This window comes from Erinaceus europaeus, chromosome 10, assembly GCF_950295315.1.
Source record: "Erinaceus europaeus chromosome 10, mEriEur2.1, whole genome shotgun sequence".
Lineage (NCBI taxonomy): Eukaryota > Metazoa > Chordata > Mammalia > Eulipotyphla > Erinaceidae > Erinaceus > Erinaceus europaeus.
The window spans coordinates 17,420,093-17,439,372 of record NC_080171.1 but is presented as its reverse complement, the minus strand read 5'-3'; the positions used below and the strand labels follow the sequence as shown (position 1 = coordinate 17,439,372).

Below are 19,280 nucleotides of genomic sequence, written 5' to 3'. Positions count from 1 at the left end.
GCGGCGGGAACTACAAGTCCCAGAATGCCTTGTTCCGGAATGCGTCACTTCTGTTGTGTTGGAAGTTGTAGAGGCCGGTGTGGGTGGGAAGCCAGGCGGGGTGGGGTCGCACCTAAGCGTTCAGGAGGGTTGAACTTGACCCCGGGAGGGGGCCTCTGACCGACGGTAGGTGGGTGTCCTGTGTGGGCTTCGGGAGCTGGGGCCAGGCCAAGGGGCGGACGCCTGTGTGTCTGCCCATTCTTCCCGTAGCTGTCCCCTATGGACCTGGCCTTGGACCCGGGTGACCAGGACCTGCTGAACTTCTTGCTGGAGGAAAGCGGAGACCTGGGGGCGGCACCCGGCGGGGCGGCGGAGGCTCCACCGGCCTGGGAACCGTCTCTGTCCGATGTGCGTGGGGGCCCCGAGCCCGGGAGGTGCAGGGCGGGGAGCGACCTTGCTGCTTCCTCAAGGCCTGTGCGTGTGAACCCTGTGCAGGTGGAGAGCGACTGGGATGTAGAGGATTTTCTGAGCTTCCTGTCGAGTCCCGCGCCGGCGTCATCGTCGTCGCTGAACAGTCTGAACTCTTGTAATTCCTGTCTCGTCGACCACGATCACACCTATTCTCTCCCACTGGAACCTGTTTCCATAGATCGAGGTGAGCCTGGAGCGAGTGAAATTTCGGGGGGAGGAGAGGACTCAACAGAGCCTGGCTATTCATCCTCGGCTTTCTGCAGATGGCGGCAACCATCGAGAAGGGATCCCGATGGCTTCATTGTCTGTGGAGGAGGCGGGAGAGCAGGTAGGTACTTGATTTATGACGAAATTATTTCCACGTAGCCCGGTCGGGGGCAAGATTCCCCATTCCTGCCTGACACCCCTTTGCTACTCTGCTGCCCACCTTCCTGGAACCACAGCAGATGCCCAGGCTGGTCCTGACAGACGAGGAGCAGAGGCTGTTGCAGAAGGAAGGGCTCGTTCTGCCCAGGACTCTTCCTCTCACCAAGGTAAGATGCTCACTGGTGGTGCAGGACCTGAGAGGGCTGGGTCCTAAGTAGGCCAGTGCTGTGTCATGTCAGTGATTTGAGAACTGAGATGAGAAATTTAGCACATTTCTTGCTAATAGAAAACTGGTGCCTATTGCTGATTACTGGTGTTTATTTATTTTTGTGCTGATTCCCTTTTGTTGTCCTTGTTATTATTGTAGTTATTGTTGATGTTGTTGTTGAATAGGACAGAGAGAAATGGAGAGAGGAGGGGAAGACAGAGAGGGGGAGAGAAAGACAGACACCTGCAGACCTGCTTCACCGCTTGTGAAGCGACTCCCCTGCAGGTGGGGAGCCAGGGGGCTTGAACCCGGAACCCGGATCCTTATGCCCGTCCTTGCACTTTGCCGCCACCTGCACTTAACCCACTGCACTACCTCCGGACTCCCCAATTACTGGTGTTTTATGGGGTTTACTTACAAATGTTAGTGTTCTCTTGAAGAAAAAAATGGGGGAAAAATTAGCACCGTAACATTGACACTGGACATGGGAAAGAATGGTGCAGTCGAGGAGCCCTGACACTTAGATCTCACTGGTTCACCCTCAGTTCACCTGGTGCTGAATAGCAGAATGAAGTGTGAACTTGAGAACTTTTGAGTTTGAAGCAGTGAGTAGCAGCTTGCCAAGCACAGCACTGTGGCTAATCAAATCAGCGTTCATTGACATTGCTTCACTGATTCTGGTTCACTGGCATAAAAGGTTCGGAGCATGTGAATTATGTAAAAGTACATAGTGAGTCAGCAGTAGATCTGCCGAGAGAGGGGTCTGGAGGCTGTACCAGGTGTATTATTTATGCAGGGCGGTCACTATTTTGCTTTCTTTTATACTGGCCAGAGTACCTCTTAGGTCCCATTTTAAACCTTGATCTCTGACAAATAATAAGAGGGTGAAGTTCATCCTAAGAAGAGACAGAGGGTAGGAGGAATGGTTGACTGGGTAGGGTGTATGTCTTGCCATGCACACAGCGCAGATTAGAGCCCCAGCACCATACGGAAGGTGCCCTGGTGTCTTGCTCTGTTTCTCTTCCTGAATGAGAAAAGTGGCCTGGGGATGGTGACAGTGCACATACATGAGGCCCTGGCTCCAGGGTTGTGTTTATTTTTACTGTTTTCCCTCTAGAGTTTATTCAACACATAGTGCCTGTGTGTTGAACCCACCACTCCCAGAGACTAGTTTTTTCCTTTCCTGTCTTTTGTGGTAGAGATAGAAGTATGTGTGTGTGTGTGGGGGGGGGGGGGGATGTGAGAGAAGCTCTGCTCCACCACTTGAAGCTTCCCCTTCCTCCACAAGTGGGGAAGGGAGGCAGGGGGTTGAACTCTGGTCCTGCATAGTAATATGTTCTCTCTGCCAGACTTGCTGCCACCTGCCCCCCCCCCATTTTTTAAAAATAAAGTTTGTTCATTTATGAGAGAGAAAAAGAAGAAAGAACTAGAGCATCACTCTGACACATGAGCTGTAAGGACCTCAAGCTTGAGAGACTCATCTATTGCACTACTTCCTGGGCTGCACCCAGGTTTTTATTTTGTTTATTTTACTTGAAAGAAATATAAAATGGCTTGAGACCACTTGCTTTGCAAGGTCCCAGAGATTAGTTGCTAGGTAAATCCAAAGAAAAGAAATTAGAAGATTAGTGAACTGAATAGGCTTTGCCATGTGACCTCAAAGTGACCTAAAAGTTTGAGCCTAGTCCTCACTATACTGAAGGAAGCTTTGGTAATTAGTTTCTTTCTCTCTCTTTCCTCTCTCTCTCTCTCTCTCTCCTTCTCTGTTAAAGAAAAAAAGTATAAATTATAGGGCCAGGAGATAGCACACCTTACCCTGTGGGAGGCCCTGGGGTGAGTCCTGGAACTCAAGAAGCCACATGGATGGTAGGGCAGTGGTACATGTTTCTCTTCAGTCTATACTTCTCCTCTCTGAAATAAACATCTGCTGGGGACAGTGCAATCATGCCTGTATGAGAACCCAGTACAACTTAAAATGTAGAAGATGGGGGGTCAGGCGGTAGCACAGCAGGTTAAGCGCACGTGGCACAAAGCGCCAAGACCAGCGTAAGGATCCAGGTTAAGCGCACGTGGTGCAAAGCGCAAGGACTGGTGTAAGGATCCCGGTTCGAGCCCCCAGCTCCCCACCTGCAGGGCAGTCGCTTCACAGGTGGTGAAGCAGGTCTGCAGGTGTCTTATCTTCTCTCCCCGTCTTTCCTGTCTCTCTCCATTTCTCTCTGTTCTATCCCAACAACGAATGACATCAACAACAACAATTATAACCACCGCAAGGCAACAACAAGGGCAACAAAAGGGGGGAAAAAAAGGCCTCCAGGAGCAGTGGATTCATGGTGCAGGCACTGAGCCCCAGCAATAACCCTGGAGGCAAAAAAAAATGTGGAAGATGTTGGCTCAAGATAAAGGAGACATTTTAAAATAAAAATTTGAATAAATTTTATTAATTAGGGCAGGAAAGACTACTCACCCATCTCTGCCCCAGTGCCACATGGGAGGTGCAGTGATTTTTTTTTTTTCTCTGAGTGAAAAAGAAGGTCTGGTGCAGTGAAATCATACGTGCATAAGGCCCTGTCTCTGAAAGAATTAAAAAAAAAAAAAAAGAAAAGAAAAAAACCCACCTGTATTAATGCATGATAAAAATGGCCCAAGTGGGTGGTGCAGTAGACAAAGCCTTGAACTCTGAGGTATGTTTAGCCCACAGTATCACATGTGCCAGAGAGATGCTCTAGTTCCTTACCTCCCACCCCCATTTTCCCTCATAAATAAGTAAATCTTAAAAAAAAATTCCTTTAATAAGAAAAATGATTTTAAATGGTCTGGCTTGGGAGGAAATTTGGTCTGTAGAAGTACCCACACAGAAGCCAAGGACGCACTGGTCAGAGAAGCTGTAGAAGGGACTCCTGTATTGGCAAGAAAATTAAACTCAGTTTCCTTCTCTCGGGTCCAGTGATGTAGCTATGGACTCAAAATACAGTCTTTTCCTCTGCTGATCCGCCCTTTTCCCATCTTCTCTCAGATGGAGGAACAAGTTCTGAAAGGAGTGCGGAGGAAGATTCGAAACAAAAGGTCTGCTCAAGAGAGCCGCAGAAAGAAGCAGGTGTACGTGGGAGGCTTAGAAAGCAGGTATGAGAGGGGGGACCTGGGGTGGGGGGACAGAGGGCGGATGGAAGCGTTGAATTCCAGTGGGAGAATACAGGCCCTAAGTCCATACCTGCTATTCCCTCAGGGTCTTGAAATACACAGCCCAGAATCTGGAGCTACAGAACAAAGTCCAACTCCTGGAGGAGCAGAATCTGTAAGCAAACCCCTCACACCAGGCCCCTCTCCTCCATCTCACGTAACGAATGGTCAGTTTCATCTGCCCCACCCTTGATTTCTCACTGGGCAGCTCCCACATGTAAGCTCTGGTGGTTTCTAATTCTGCATGTTTAACCTACTTTTCCCAGCACCATTTACTGAAGAGAGCCTCCTTCCTCCATTTAGTACTTTGGGCCCCCTTATCAAAGATTAGGGGTGCCCATAGGTGTGGGGTGGTGGTTTCTAATTTTAAGAAGCTCACAGTAATGGGGAGTGAATTCATAGGTGACTAAGGATATGTTAAGTACCGAGAGAGAAAAGGCGAGAGACCTCGTGAGTGGACGGCATTTGATAATGGATAGGATTGTGGGGTGGCAAAGGGGGAGAAAGAGCATTCTAGGCGGAGAGAGCACAGCACAGCTCAGTCTGACTGAAACCCTCACCGCTGAGTCGGCCTACAAGGTAGACAATGTAGCATGTTTGGTACGGACTGTGCAGAGCTGACCAGGCGGTGTACAACTACTGGAGGGCAAGGCAGAGACATGCTTAATGAAGAACTTCGGGCATTTTGCTCACAGAGAGGAACAAATCATTTGCTCAAATTGGACAAGTAAGAGGATTTAGTGCGGGTGGAGGAGTGGCCTGAGCAGGGGATTTCATCGCGTCTTCTTGTGCCAGGCCTGCGGCTGCTTGCTCACTGTCCCCTCACCCGCTAGCTCCCTTCTGGACCAGCTGAGGAGACTTCAGGCCACGGCGATGCAGATGGCGAAGTCCGGCAGCAGCAGCAGCAGCAGCACTTGTGTCTTGGTGAGGATGACAGTCAAGGGGAGGGACTCCAGCAGCAGGGCGGGGTGCAGTCCAGAGCCCTCGTCACTGACTGACCACTCTCCCGCGCTCTAGGTGCTGCTGTTCTCCGTCTGTCTTCTCCTCATACCGGCTATGTACTCCTCCAACACAAGGGGGAGCCTGCCAGCTGAGTACGCAGGTGCGAGGCTTGAGGAGCCGAGCGAGGGTGAGGGGGGGGGGGGATCCCAGCCTGCTCCTGAAGACTTTTTTTCTCCTCAGCGTTGTCCCGAAAGCTTCGTGCCCTCCCCAGTGTCAATACTCACCAGCTGGAGCGGCCTGCCTGGCGGTCAGGGACACCAAAGGACAGTGCCGTCGCTGTGCTCGCAGCCCCTGCCAACTTTTGCTGCCTGCTCTACCATGTGCCTCAGGTTTCTGGGGAAGAGCCTTCTCTCGCGTCGCCACTCCCTGACCTCTCCTCAGAGATCCCCCGCTCAGGCCCCACCCTGGCCTTGCACGTAAATCTCACAAGAGAGGGGGTGGCCCCCTCCCCACAGCACCACACCTGTCATTCTGTAGGACAGATGCTTAAGCGAGATAGGAAGATGTGGGAGACCTCAGCAAAAATCTGGAGGCCCCAGTCTGTGTCCAAGTAAGAAGGAGCAGAGAGGGCTCCCATGCCCTGTCAGGCCACCCAGGAGATCAGACACATCACGCTTACTGGCTTTGAGTTTGTTTTTAATTTATACATATACATGTACATATATATATATATATATATATATCATCATCATCATCCCGTATCCCCTGGGGGAATGAATGAACTGACTTCCTCGAGCATTTCATGCAGTGAGACGGGGAGGGGTGAGAAAAGAAATAAATAAGTGATTCTGATACCTGGGTGAACCCTCATCCCTTCTTTACTGGCACAGTTGGATGGGGCATGGGAAGGGCATGATTGTCCTGGTGGCTCAGGGTTGCAGGCAACTTGGAGGGAAGGAGGTCATGCCAGGATGGAGGCTGGGACGGTAGTGCCTCCTTCCCACAGCTCAGAGGACTCACTCTGGGCTCAGGCTTGCTGTCGCTCCCTTTAGTCCAAACTTGTCCTCTGCGCTTAGTCCTGTGCCCTGACGGGCTTTTTTGTGCCGCCGCTGCTGTTGCAGGGCCAGCTGCATGGCCCAGATGCTCAGGGGGCGCATGTAGGCCAGTGAGCGGAACACCTGCCGCTGGCAGTATGCCTCAGGAGTCTGGAAGGCCAGGCCCAGGCGCTCCCACACCGTACGGTAGCAGCCTTCCGCTGTCTGAAAGCCTTCCCAAGTCAGGCCCTGTAAGAGAGATGGCAGCCATATTACTTGGCAACCCCTGAACAGCCACTGTAGCTGAACAGACTGAGATAACAGGGTCTGCCCTCAGGAAACTCCCAGCCTGTGGGAGAAGATAAACCTGACCCCACCAGGCAGAAACCTGAACAAAAGGGAGAGGCTTAATGGCTGGGGACCATGGCCCTGGGTTAGGCTATAAGGAAGTGGGTCAGAGCTGAGCAGGTTTGCTGGGTCAAGGTACAGAAGGCAGAGAGAGAAGGAAGGGGTGTGTTACCTCCTGGATCATGGTCGCTGCCAGGCTGTAGACCACACCCACCCAGACTTCATCAGACTGGACGCTGGATCTATCCGGGACACCGTGAGGCTGCATCCCATTCACAGCACCCATTGCCCCTCCTGCAAAGGCCTGGACGTTGAGCTCGAAAATAGTTTGGAGAGCACGGACCACGTGTGGAGTAGGAAAAACCTAGAGGGGCGAGGGCAGAAACATGGGCTCCTGCACATGCTTCTCAACTCCAGGGCAGCTCCTCCTCTGTGGCTCTTCTAGTCTCTCACCTCAGTGTCTCCTTCTCCCAGACCACAGGCCCTCAGGAACCACTGGCCAGCACACTGGTCAGACATGATGCTACAGGACTGAGACTGAGAGCTGCAATCATAGTTGTAATAGCGACCTGACGAAGAAGGGCACAGTGAGGCTCCTTGCATCCCCAGAGCTGCCTTCAGGCTCCACAGCATCTCCCCACTCACCATTCCAGAGCAGTCTCTCAAAGGCTTCTCGGCCTCGGCTAAGAATGGAAGAAAACTTGTCCCGGATGTCCGGTGCCTCACACAGAGAAGCCATCTGAACCATTACAGCCACAGCTGCCAGCCACAGTCCTCCACAGTAGGCACTGACCGGAAGCACAGGCCTGGTGGTCAGACTGGAGCTCCAGCCCCTCCCATGTAATACAGCAGGCAACGAGTCGTGAACCAGCCCCGTCCCTAAGTGGCCAGTTCCCCCACTGCAGGACCGCTGGAAGTCTCTCCCCTCTAACCTGGGGCCTGTAGCAACCCATCCGTCATAGGTCTGATCTGCGTAGCCTCCGTTCTCAATGAGCCCATCTTGGTCCTTGTCAAACTTGAGTTCAGACTCCATCACAGCCTAGGGAAAGACCCAGATGCTGAAGCTCCAGAGAGCGAGGAAAGACCGGGAGCCAGCAGGGCTCTCCCTAAGCGCTGGTCCTGCCCCTGGCCTGCCGGCCACTGCACACACATCCCTTACCAGACACACAGGCCACATGTCCCTCAGGAAGCCCTCATCGCCCGTCAGGTAATAGTCACGGTAAACCTGCAGCACAAACTTCAGGTTCAGGTCCTTCCAGTCAGCTGTATCATGGATCAGATAGGCATTGACCCGGAGCCACGGCTCATCGTCTGTGGGAGGGAAGGAGAGCTGGTTTATGTACACTGGCGGGTAGAACGGGTGGGGAGATAACCTTGAGTTGGAGAGACTTCTACCTGGGTCCCCAATATCATGGGGGATGACGTTCCTTCTCTTCACAGGTGCTGTTATCCCACTCATTAGGTACCGTCGCTGTGTCAGGTCCTCCCGGAGTGTAGCCAGAGCTGGGGGAGCAGACACAGATGGGGAGAGGGGAGCAGGGAGTGGGCAGCCTTGGAGCGGGACACAGTCGTCTGGCCCAGAAGGGAAATGTTAAGCAGGAGGACAGAGCTACACTTTGGGGGAAGAGACAGTCTGAAAGACTACATAGGCTGGAGAGTGTGGGGGAGCCAAGAAGGCAGAAGGGGCACAAAAGGGACGCTCACCCATGTCATACTGCAAGCTGAGCTCAAGTTTGGGCCAGAGCATGACGAGGGCAAAGGACGCATAAAAGTGGACGTCGTATGTGTTATACATGCGATATTCCTGGCCTGGAGGACAGAAGGAAATGGACTGTTGCCAGATTTCCTGGCTCCCTTACATATTCCCCGCCATCGCTTATCCTCGAGAGCTGCTGGTGATGCAAAGTCAGCACTGCCCACTCACTGCCACAACCCCCACCCCATCCTAGACAGGACCCAGGAGTGGGCACAGCCCATCATCCTGTCTGTGGGAGGGCAGAGCTGTCCCACAGACACTGCCTGCTACCCCTGGCCCACCAGCTGCCTGTACCTTCAAGGTAGCCAAATCGACCATACTCCTGCAGGGTGGGGCGCAGCTGCCGCATGACCCCCATCAGCTCCTCGGGGAGGACGTTCTCAGGAACTTCCAGCCATACCGTGCCTCCGTCGGCCAGGAAGTATAGTTCATTGAACAGTGCAGATTTGTACCAGGCAGGCAAGGATCTGAGGAGTCACGAGGAGGGAATGGTTTAGTAAGTAGTCCTAGCAAAGGACTGACTGTGGGGTCCAGCAGAGTGCAGACTTCAAGTGAATCCCAGCCCAGCTCTGCTGACTTTGCTGGCTGGAGAGTGAGTGATCAAAGAATTCCAGTTGGCCTGTGTGTGATGCAGCCCAGGGAGGAGGCTCAGAGAAGAGTGTATGTGGGACAAAGGCAAGAGATGGGCCCCACTGGCACCTGTCCTCCAGTACTGGGCTCTGCCAAGCTGAGATCTTCTCTTCCCAGTCTGCGTGTCGGCACAGCGCGTGGTGGCTAAGGGCAGGTGCTGCCTTACCATCTGGGCCAAAGAACCTCGTGTATCTCCTGGAGTGGAAAGCAAGGGGAGACAGAGATGACAGAAAGGGCTCCAGCTCAGAGCCCCAGCATTCTGGATCCCAGCACTCTTGGTATTCTCACCTATAGTAGCTCTGGCCCTTAGCTCCAAACATGATTTTGGGCATGTCCCAAGCCAGTGAGAACTCTAAATGGCAGTGGCCTCGGGCTGGCAGCTTGCAGGAAACACACACAGCCCCAGCGACACCTTCTCCTTTCTGCGTGGGGGTGCTTGGACCTGCGGAGGACAGGAGGGTCAGCACAGGTGCTCCTTACAGCCTCGGGCCCCTCCTGTGAGAACCAAGTCTGCTCATTACTGGGCCTCCCACGCCAGCTCCTGAGACTGGGACAACCTCGCTTCCCACCACCTCCTTGTCAGAACCCCCATCACCAGTGGGGGAGTCCAGCTGTCCATCTTGAAGTAGATCCTGCCACACCTGCTGCCCAGTGCTGTCGGGGTCAAAGGCCGTGCTGTGCGTTACTGTGGTCTCTGCCTGTTAAGGGCCCAAAGACTCTGTGAGGGGAAGCTCCCCAAGTGAGCTGACTCAGTAACTAACTCTCCATCTCCATTACATCACACCTCCCTGCCCCAATCCAAGTTCCAAAGGAACGAGGGCTGTGGTGAGAGTGAGGCTGGGAGTTCAAATGCAGAGACCCTGACAGGGCGGGGTGGAGGCCCCTGCGTACCGTGCATCGTGCAGCCACAGCCATCGTGTAGGGGTTTGGAAGGGTTGGGTGGTGCAGCAGCAGGCCCTGAACAGTGTTCCCATCGTGCTCCAGACGGAAGGGCTCGTTCCACAAACCCCCGGGGGCGTCATCTCCACCCCCTAGTCCATTCCGCATGGAGAACATGATGGACACGTCCACGGCTTCGTCTCCTTCATTTTCCACATCCCATACAAACACGCCTACAGGCAGGCTGCTGTCCTGGGAGCAGAAGGTCAGACTCAGATGGTTCCTGTGTAGCCCCTCCTGGCCCTGCTCCCTAAGGTGAGCCCTGGACTTCGAGGGCCTTAGTCCAATACTTCCCGGTATACTCTCTCAGCTTTCATTTCCAGCTCTCAGAGACCAACTGGTGGTGCTCCTGGGCAGCCGGCAGAGCAGCTGGTAGGGTATTCGTGGTTCCAACCCGCTCTTTTTCACAGATCATGGAATTTCTAGCAGAGACAGATCCCAGGGAAAGGCAGGCAATGGAGGACACAGAGGGGGAGCCTCACCTGGTATTCATGAGGCAAGATGGGTGTTATCTGGCGGCAGGTAAGGGTGACATTCTGGCCAGGAAGCTCATAGACAGTCCAGGCTCGGGGGTAGAGGGCATGGTAGAATGCAAAGTACCCGCACAGGCCCCAGTTCCAGCTGCGCAGGACACTCGGGCGTTCCACCGATAGTACTTGTTGGTACACGGTTTGCCCTTTCCGACGTAAGCACACTGTGAACTAAACCAGAGAGGCAGATAGACTGGAATGGGATAACCTGAAACAAATCTCCTTCCCCTCAGAGTCCGCAGTGATTTCGCTCTTACCAGTCTTGCTCATCCTGGGTCCCTGCCCCAAGCTTTTTCCCAAGTTGTCAAATCCTGCCCCTCCTCCATCTACTTCACGGCTACCCTCTGGCTTCTCACTATGTGGCCTTGGAGCCCTAGGCCAGGCCCTCACCACCTCTGCTTCTGTGCTTTGCCTCTGTGCTCTGCCTCATCTCATCTGGGGGATCAAAGTGATCTTTCCTACAGGCAAATCGAGATACATGAACCTATGTTTACAACATTTCAACAGCTCTCCATGGCCTTCAGGCTATCATCTGAAGTCTTCTATTTGGCTGTCAAGGCCTTTCTTGATCTGCTGTGTCCCTGTCCATCTCTATGACCTAGATTCTGACCATATCAAATACTCACTGTTCTTTTAGTCTATTAGTGTATTACCTCTCCCATGCCTTTGCTGGTGCTACCATCTCCTTTCCTTAAGCAGTAAATCCTGCCCCTGTCTATCCCCTACCTTTCTATTCTATTCCCCAACATGTTATAGAGTGTGTGTGTGCTTTAAAGAATTTTTTATTCATGAGAAAGATAAGAAAAGAGAAAGAACCAGACATCATTCTGATACAGGTGCTGCCAGGATTGAACTCAGGACCTCATGGTTGAGAATCCAATGCTCTATCCACTGTGCCACCTCCTGGACCACTGTTATAGTGTGTTCATTTACATCCTGACTCTCTGCTCTTGAAGGCAGCCACCTTCTTTAGCTCTTTGAAGTTCTTCTCTCCAGCTGTGACTCCACACCAGGACAGAGCAGAGTGAGGGTGTGAGAGGTGTGGGGGTGGGGGGAAGGGGCAGTGTGCACAGCAGCCCTTCTTCTCAGTGTGCTACCCACCCTCTCCTCTCGGCACTGATGTGCTCTTAGACTTCTGCTCTCTTTTTTCTTTTTTGCCAGAGCACCACTCAGCTCTGGCTCATGATGGTGCTGGGATGGAACTGGAACCTTTGGTGCCTAAGGCATTAATTTTTTTTTTTTTTTGCATAACCATTATTATATGTGCCTAGCCCTTAAAAATGTATATATGGGAAGTCAGGCGGTAGCGCAGCGGTTTAAGCGAATGTGGAGCAAAGCGTAAGGACCGGCGCAAGGATCCCGGTTCGAGCTCCCAGCTCCTCACCTGCAGGGGAGTCGCTTCACAAGCGGTGAAGCAGGTCTGCAGGTGTCTATCTTTCTCTCCCCCTCTGTCTTCCCCTCCTCTCCCCATTTCTCTCTGTCCTATCCAACAATGATGACGTCAAGAACAACAATAATAACCACAACAATAAAACAAGGGCAATAAAAGGAAAAATAAATATTTTCAAAAAAGTATATATGTAAGGGGCCAGGTGGTGGTGGCACCTGGTTGAGCACATATATTACCATGGGCAAGGACCCAGGTTCAAGCCCCCAGTCCCCACCTGCTGGGGAAGGTTTCACAAGTGGTGAAGCAGGGCTGCAGGTGTCTCTCTGTCGCTCTCCTTCTCTGTCTCTCCCTCTGAATTTCTGGCTGTCTCTATCCAATAAATAAAGATTAAAAAAAAATTTTTTAATGTATCTATGTGTATATGTATATATATTATATTACATATTTACTTATGAATGAGAGGAAGAGAGAGAACCAGAACTCTGGCACACGTGTTGCTGGGAATCGAACTCAGGCCCTGTTTGAAATTCTTTTTTTTTGAAATGCTTTCTCCACTGCACCAGCTTGTGGGCCACTCCATTTTCTCAAAGTGCTATTATTCCCCTAATAAAAATTTCAGTTTCTGGAGGCTACAAGGTGTTCACATTACTTACCTGGGTCCAAACTATGTAATACCTTTAATAAAGACTTTTTTTTAATGTTGTTGGAAAAGTAAACAGGACCACAAAGAAATGGCTGTTAACCACAGGGAAGACTGGCTCTGAATCCCAGTGCTTCCAACTACTGCCCATCCGACCCTGGGCACATTACTACAATTCTTTGGCTCTCAAGTTTCTTCAACTATAAAATGAACATAGTAATGGTATTTATAGAATTGAATTTAGATATTAAATAATATATATATTTGCATATAAAACCTAGCAGGCAATAGTTACTTTAAGTGTAAAGTCATGGTTCTGGAAGGCACTGGCTTTAGGATACCTAGGAGGTGAGCCAGACAGGAAGCTTGGGGCGTTCAATAGGGCTGGGAAGGGCACTGCCATTAACTGGACTCAAAGTCTGCCAGTCATTTCTCCTTTGAAGATGAGTTGAAAGCTGAAGGCATTGCTTCAACAGGAAATGGAAACTTGGTGAGCAAGTCAATATAGGAGGTCACTGCAGAGAGGATGGAAGGTAGAATACAAGCTTCTGGTGACTGAAGGGCCTCATGTGGTGAAGGAACAGATGGAAAAGAGGTGAAGCTTTGGAAAAGGGCTTAGAGTGCTATGCCTCGGAGAGGAGGGGCTTCTCAGGCCAGAGACCTCTTAGTGAGAGGTCACCAGCAGAGAAGATCACCTGACAGAAGGCTCCCAAGTCAGGGTGAGAATGGGGGCTTGCACATTCTCCTTTCCCCATACATTTGTACTTTTGGCTTTGTTTCCCCTTCTGGTCCTGTCAGATGTTCTTTCAACTAGGCTAAATGATCTGAGACTATCTTGCATGTCTCTATGGCTAAGAATTGGCTCAATTAATAGAGCTCACAGCTGGGGAAACAGCTTAACTGGTAGAACATTGGACTGAAGTTCCTGGTTTGATCCCTGACACTGCACGCACCAGAGAGGAGCTCTGGATTCTCTCTTCTTCTCTGTCTCATGTGTAATTCTCATAAGTAATAAAGCTTAAAAAAAAAAAAAAGTCAAGCTGGGGCATTTATAAAAAACAAACAAAAGGGGGAGTCGGGCTGTAGCGCAGCGGGTTAAGCGCAGGTGGCGCAAAGCACAAGGATCGGCATAAGGATCCCGGTTCGAACCCTGGCTCCCCACCTGCAGGGGAGTCGCTTCACAGGCGGTGAAGCAGGTCTGCAGGTGTCTATCTTTCTCTCCTCCTCTCTGTCTTCCCCTCCTCTCTCCATTTCTCTCTGTCCTATCCAACAACAACAACAACAATAAAACAACAAGGGCAACAAAAGGGAATAAATAAATAAAATAAAATAAATATTTAAAAAAATGTATTTACTAGAGAAATGAAGACCAAGGGCCATCAATATTGCTTATTCTTATGTGTGTGTGTGTTTACTTAGTAAGTCTTAGCACAGGCCTGTGCACACAGAATTCATTGAGAAAATACTGATGATACTGAATCACAGACACATCTGATTGCCACACTCTACTCTCGACAAGAGGACCTTCTTGGTCCAGGAAGATGCTGTCCCAGACTTCTCTTCTACTTCCTGGCTCTTACTTGGTCAGCAATGACTGTTTGGTGCTCGTACATTCCCGGATTAAGCTGCCAACGACAGAACTGGCCTCTCCAGCCACGAGTGATAGTGCCTCCCCCGATGCCACCCAAGGGACAACCTAGAGAGAGAATCACGATGGGTAATAAAAAAAAAAAAAAACAACCTCATTTCTCACTTTCTAGACCATAAATCACAGGGATATCAAATCAACACATTTTATACCTTAAACATACTCAATGCCATATGCCAATTATATCTCAATAAAGCTGGGGTGGTGGGGCAGGAGGGAGGAATCCCTATGGGACAGAGCAATATAACTTGCCCCACCTTCCAACATCACATGGAGTCTGAAAGCTTCTCTGCCTACCTCTGCAGCAGCTGTGTGCAGGGCAGGGCAGGGCAGGGCAGGGCAGGGCAGGGCAGGGCAGGGGGGAAGCTCACCATAGATCTGTCTCAGGGGCACAGAATTGATGATGTCGATAAAAGGCTTCTTCTTCTCCACCTGGGTTTTCCGGTACCACCAGTGCAAGTACCTAAGGAACAATCGGCAGTGTGAGTAGAAGGGAAGGAAGGGGCGTGATTCCCAAGTCAGTCACCTGCCTCACTCTGAGCACACAGCTGTGTGAGACTTGCTGAGAAATGCCACAAGGACCCCATCACCTTTGTCTCAAACTTTTCCGCTTGATTTCTCTACAGTCCATGGCCCCTTCATCTATCTACCTAGTCTCCCAGTTCATGGTGTGGCACTATCTTTGTTTCTCCTACATGGTGCTTTCTGATCTTTCCTTACCTTTCTAACTTCACTACTGTGGCTTTATTTTACCTCAGGAGCTTCTGTCCGCTTGTGAGGCAACCCCTCCTGCAGGTGGGGAGCCAGGGGCTCGAACCGGGATCTTTACGTTGGTGCTTGTGCTTTGCTCCATGTGCACTTAACCAGCTGTGCTACCGCCCTGCCCCCAAGGAGCTTCTGTCTGAAGTGTGTAAAGAACCAGTTATGGGTGGTCCGGGAGATGGCGCAGTAGATAAAGCACTTGACTCTCAGGCATGAGGTCCTGAGTTCAATCCCCAGCAGCACATGTGCCAGAGTGATGTCTGGTTCTTTTTATCCTCCTGTCTTTCTCGTGAATAAATAAATAAGATCTCAAAAAAGAACCAGTTATGGTTTCCTGACATAAAACTTGCCATTACCAACACCACCCCACAAACAGGAAAAGCAGGCTGCTAGAATAGCATCCTTTTTAATGATTGGTTTTCTTATGGATCTGAATGAAAAAATTCAAGCATACGTCAGGTGTAGGGGGGAAATCCTATCCATTACAACTAGTGTTTCCATTACAGGACCTCCTTTTTTAAAAATTAATTTATTTATGTTTGGATAGAGACAGAATTTGAGAGGTGGGGGAGAAAGAGGTAGGAAAAGAGACAGAGAGACACCTGCAGCCCTGCTTCATCACTTGTGAAGTTGTTCCCCTGCAGGTGGAGACCTGGGGCTTGAACCCAGGTCCTCAGGCATTGTACTGTGTGTGCTTAAGCAGGTGTACTACCGCATGGCCCCCTTTCTTTTTAGTTCAGAATTTGAACTACAAGCTTTCTGGTTTTGCTCTCTCATCATATCCCAGTAAAGCCTTCTGAACATTCCAACATTTGCCAGATGTTATTACGTCTCTGTCTTCAGTGGGCAAATGGTTCTGTTTGGGGTCTGCCATCTCTCCCTGACTATCTTCTGGACTTACTTCCTATAAATTCCCATTTATAGTAAAACTGCGAGACTTTCTCTCAGTCCCACTCTCCTCCTTAGCCTGCCAGCCACTGTACACCCACTGTTCAAGCACACCATTCATAACCGGGTCACTGGGTAAGCAGCCCCCTGAGCCTCCAGTTTCCTCAACTACAAGGGGGGGGTACTTCTTGCCCTAATTACCTGTGATAATTGAAAAAGCAAATGACATGATATGAAAGCCATAAAGTGGAATATCTGTGTCAGATATGATCATTACTTGCACATACACTGTCTCTACTCTTGATTAAACACTGTCTTACTGTTCCTTGTGTGAGTCTGACATACTTTTGACATTCTTGTGGGAAAAGGCAGTGACAAAGCTTCAAACACAGACCGGGCCACCTGATGTGCTGTCAGAAATTTTTTTTTAAATTTTTAAAAATGTTTTCTAATTCTCTTTTATTTGTTGAATTCAAACCAGAAATTGAGAGGGGAAGGGGGTGCCAGAAAGGGAGAGAGACAGAGAGACACCAACAGCACTGCTTCACCACTTGCAAAGCTGTCTCCCTGCAGGTGGGGAGGGGGGCTTGAATCAGGGTCCTCATGTACTGCAACATGTGTGCTCAACCAGGTGCTGGCGCCACCACCCGGTCCCCAGTCAACAATTCTTTACTGAACATGAATAAATGTACAAACCATGGGGCATAAGAGCTGTACGCATAAAGGAACAAGGGGAAGGGAAATGCGACTACAGAACAGGGAAGGTATATTCTGAGCGCAGGGGAGAGGAAGGGAATACAAAGGATGAGATGATGGGAGTGGAAGAGATTCTCTCTGTCAGCTTAGAGGGAACTGGACTTTGAAACTTGAGGCCAGAAAGGGTTGGAATGAAGATAGGCAGAACAAAGGAGTGCTGGCACAGAACAGCCCACTCAATAAATACTTACTGAGTGAACGAACTCTGGCTGGAAGGGAGAGTAAAGAAAACTGAATTCTTACCAAATTCCCGCAAGAGGACTCCTTGTTGGAACTTCTAATCAGAGTGCTTCCAGATCCGACCCCCCCTGGGGGGCTCGCTTTCTCTCTTTTCATGTAGCAGCTGGCTTTTTCTAGCCTGTTTGGTTTTCTCTATGATTTCAGTCCCAACTTAATTATCATTAGGAAATCTTCCTAGTTAGGAATTCATCTCTCATTTCTCCTCAAAGCTTGGAACTCATCTCATTCCAACAGCCCTGTGTCGATGCTCCCCACCTCATCCTGGTATGAGGAGGCAAAGTCCAGTGGGCTGAGCAGTTTCAGGCCTCTGCGACTCAGCTCATATTTGTGACTGAGGAACTGAGCTATCCATCTGATCTTGACCTCAATGACCCTGCTCACAGACACCCCCGTCGCCCCAGCCCATGTGTTTGGTTTCCCTCAGTTCCCTAGTCCTGTCCTAGATTCTACCTGGACCTAAATGTTTTTTGGATCAAAAGTTAGCTGGGTCGGTTTTTCTCCTCTGCTACAAGTCACCCATGGATTCTAGCAAAGAAAGAGCCAGATACCCAGGTTGCACCAGACCCTCTCCCCTGCTTTGGGGTGGCAATAGGTAAATGGCCTCCCCACCCTAACCCCACAGCACTGACTGGGGGAAGAGAAGGATACCCTATTATAGAAGCTGTTGAGGCTGGGTTTCCCAATCTTTACACTTCCCTCCCCAGCTCAGAGTTTACTGTGTGGACTGACTCACAATGACTTCAGGCTGATGTCCTCTGTCCTCACATCCACCTGTTCCCCACCACTAGTCTTTGAACTCAGTGGGGCTCTGGAGGGGAGATGGTGTCCTAGAACTTTAGAGACTGGGATGGCTAAGCCCTTAGGATACCTGCTGCAATCCTTGGGGGAGGGGGGGGGGACCAGGGCAGACTATTACTAAGAGCTCTTGTGATATCAGTGGCAGTGCCAATCTCCTGGTAAATTATACAGAAACTCTCACTGTACTCTCCTTGGGGTTAAAAGGAGACACCTATTCCTTGGAAATAAAACTTAGGAGAGAGTGGCTCAGTGGCTAACACACTGGATCTGAAAGCATGAAGTCCTGAGTTTCATCCTTGGCATCACATGTGCCAGAGTGATGCTCTGGTTCTTTCTCTATTTCTCTTAAAAAAAAAAAAAAAAAAAAGCTTAGGAAAGAAACTCATGGGTGTTTTGAGACTGTAAAGCGAGTTGCCCAATGAGGTACAGAGAATAACCCAGCTGCTTACAACAGTCAGGGTTGAGAGCCCACCCTCACAACACACATGCCTCCCATGTAAGACAACATTGTATCAGAACCACAGTAAACAGACTAACCTGGCCTATTTTGCCACTAAGTATAGCTAATCACAAAAGCCAGTCCTTGGGAAAGAGGTAACAGAAGGTAGGCAGTTGGAAATGGCTGACTGACCTCAGGCCCAGATGTTCCTGCTCGTTTCCAACAAGAGCCAAGTTTGTGGGAGGAAGACGGTTGCAAAGAGATGTGACATGGTTTCATGCTCCAAAACCACAGGCTTAGAATATGGTGGTGATTAGTGGCCACCTGACCGGGACGAGGGGCTTGCTCTCTCAACCTTTTCCACCTCTGCTAGGAATCTCATACTGGAACAAAGCCAGGCCCTGGCGTTTACTCACCTAAAGCCCATGCCCAGATGTTTTACCAAGTTGCTTAGGGAGATGTTGTTGGCATTGAAGGGTTTCCTTTTCTCTGTAAATTCATGAGCCAGGCAGATGCGCCACCCAAAGGGAGGCACCTGGTAGCCCTTGGCTTTACCCTCGTAGGAAGCCATGAGCTGCCCCGAGTCTTGGGCATTGCAGCCGCCCGCCTCAGATGGAGGTCGATCATCCTCCGGGTTCTCGCAGTCTGTAGCCAGCACAGCCTCGGCACCTCTACGTTTTTTAGGGTAATAAGCCTGTGGGTCCCCTTTGGCACAGTTGGTCTGCTCCGAGGCTGGGGCTCCGGTCCCCATGTTCCTTGGATCCCGGGTCCCCACGACTTCGGTGGTCCAGGTTCACGAGTCTTTCGGTGCAGAATACAGTGTCAGTGTCCGAGTCTCGATGCCGGCCACGGGGGTAGGCGCCGTCCCGCAGGGCCGAACACAGGCGAAAGCGGAGCGGAGCTGCGGCCTCGGTGCAGCGCAGGGGAGGCCGCCGCAGGGGAGGTGTCCGCGTCTGCACTGAAGCTGCCCGAGCCGCCCCGGGTCGTCGCTCGCGGACCTGGGCGGGAAGGGTCGGGCCTCGACGTCATTGGGCCGCAGGGACCAGCCGCCCGGTCAAAAGGCAGCAGCGCCCGCGAGGAGGGAGGAGCCCCGGGGGCCAGCGCGCGAGGCCCCGCCCGCAAGGCCCCGCCCCCGGGCCCGCCCCGGAGCCCCAAGCAGCCGCGTCCCGGGGCAGCCACACCAGGCCCCCGGCCTTGGGCGCCAGGTCCCGCCGGCCCGTGTCCCGGCGGCGCCAGCGCCCAGGTTGCAGCCCGCGGGACCCGGGGAGAGGTGACCCGGGCCGGCAGCGCGACTCGACACCCTTCCGGTCCGGCCAGCCGGGCGTTTCCGGCCGGAAGG

General features: G+C 51.3%; 2 protein-coding genes across 3 annotated transcripts; one reads left to right on the top strand and one right to left on the bottom strand.

Moving 5' to 3' along the window:
- The first annotated feature begins 31 nt into the window (after positions 1-31).
- On the top strand, positions 32-5,995 carry CREB3 (cAMP responsive element binding protein 3). The gene is made up of 10 exons (XM_016188035.2): positions 32-169; positions 250-387; positions 475-634; positions 714-778; positions 894-983; positions 4,038-4,144; positions 4,248-4,316; positions 5,035-5,125; positions 5,219-5,303; positions 5,384-5,995. Exons 2-10 carry the CDS (start codon positions 259-261, stop codon positions 5,755-5,757), a joined length of 1,170 nt encoding a protein of 389 aa, XP_016043521.1. The 5' UTR covers positions 32-169; positions 250-258; the 3' UTR covers positions 5,758-5,995.
- On the bottom strand, positions 5,823-18,698 carry GBA2 (glucosylceramidase beta 2). 2 transcript variants are annotated; one of them, XM_007522814.3, is made up of 17 exons: positions 18,358-18,698; positions 14,430-14,521; positions 13,991-14,106; positions 10,333-10,551; positions 9,803-10,042; positions 9,507-9,609; positions 9,200-9,353; positions 8,981-9,106; positions 8,576-8,748; positions 8,230-8,334; positions 7,921-8,028; positions 7,685-7,836; positions 7,458-7,564; positions 7,171-7,313; positions 6,979-7,094; positions 6,698-6,889; positions 5,823-6,426 (listed from the first exon to the last, which is right to left on the bottom strand). In XM_007522814.3, the coding sequence occupies exons 1-17, from the start codon at positions 18,690-18,692 to the stop codon at positions 6,160-6,162; spliced, it is 2,748 nt and encodes a 915-aa protein (XP_007522876.2). In that variant the 5' UTR covers positions 18,693-18,698; the 3' UTR covers positions 5,823-6,159. The 2 variants fall into 2 exon arrangements, with proteins under 2 accessions (XP_007522876.2, XP_060055192.1); XM_060199209.1 differs by lacking the exon at positions 9,803-10,042.
- Positions 18,699-19,280: the final 582 nt, after the last annotated feature.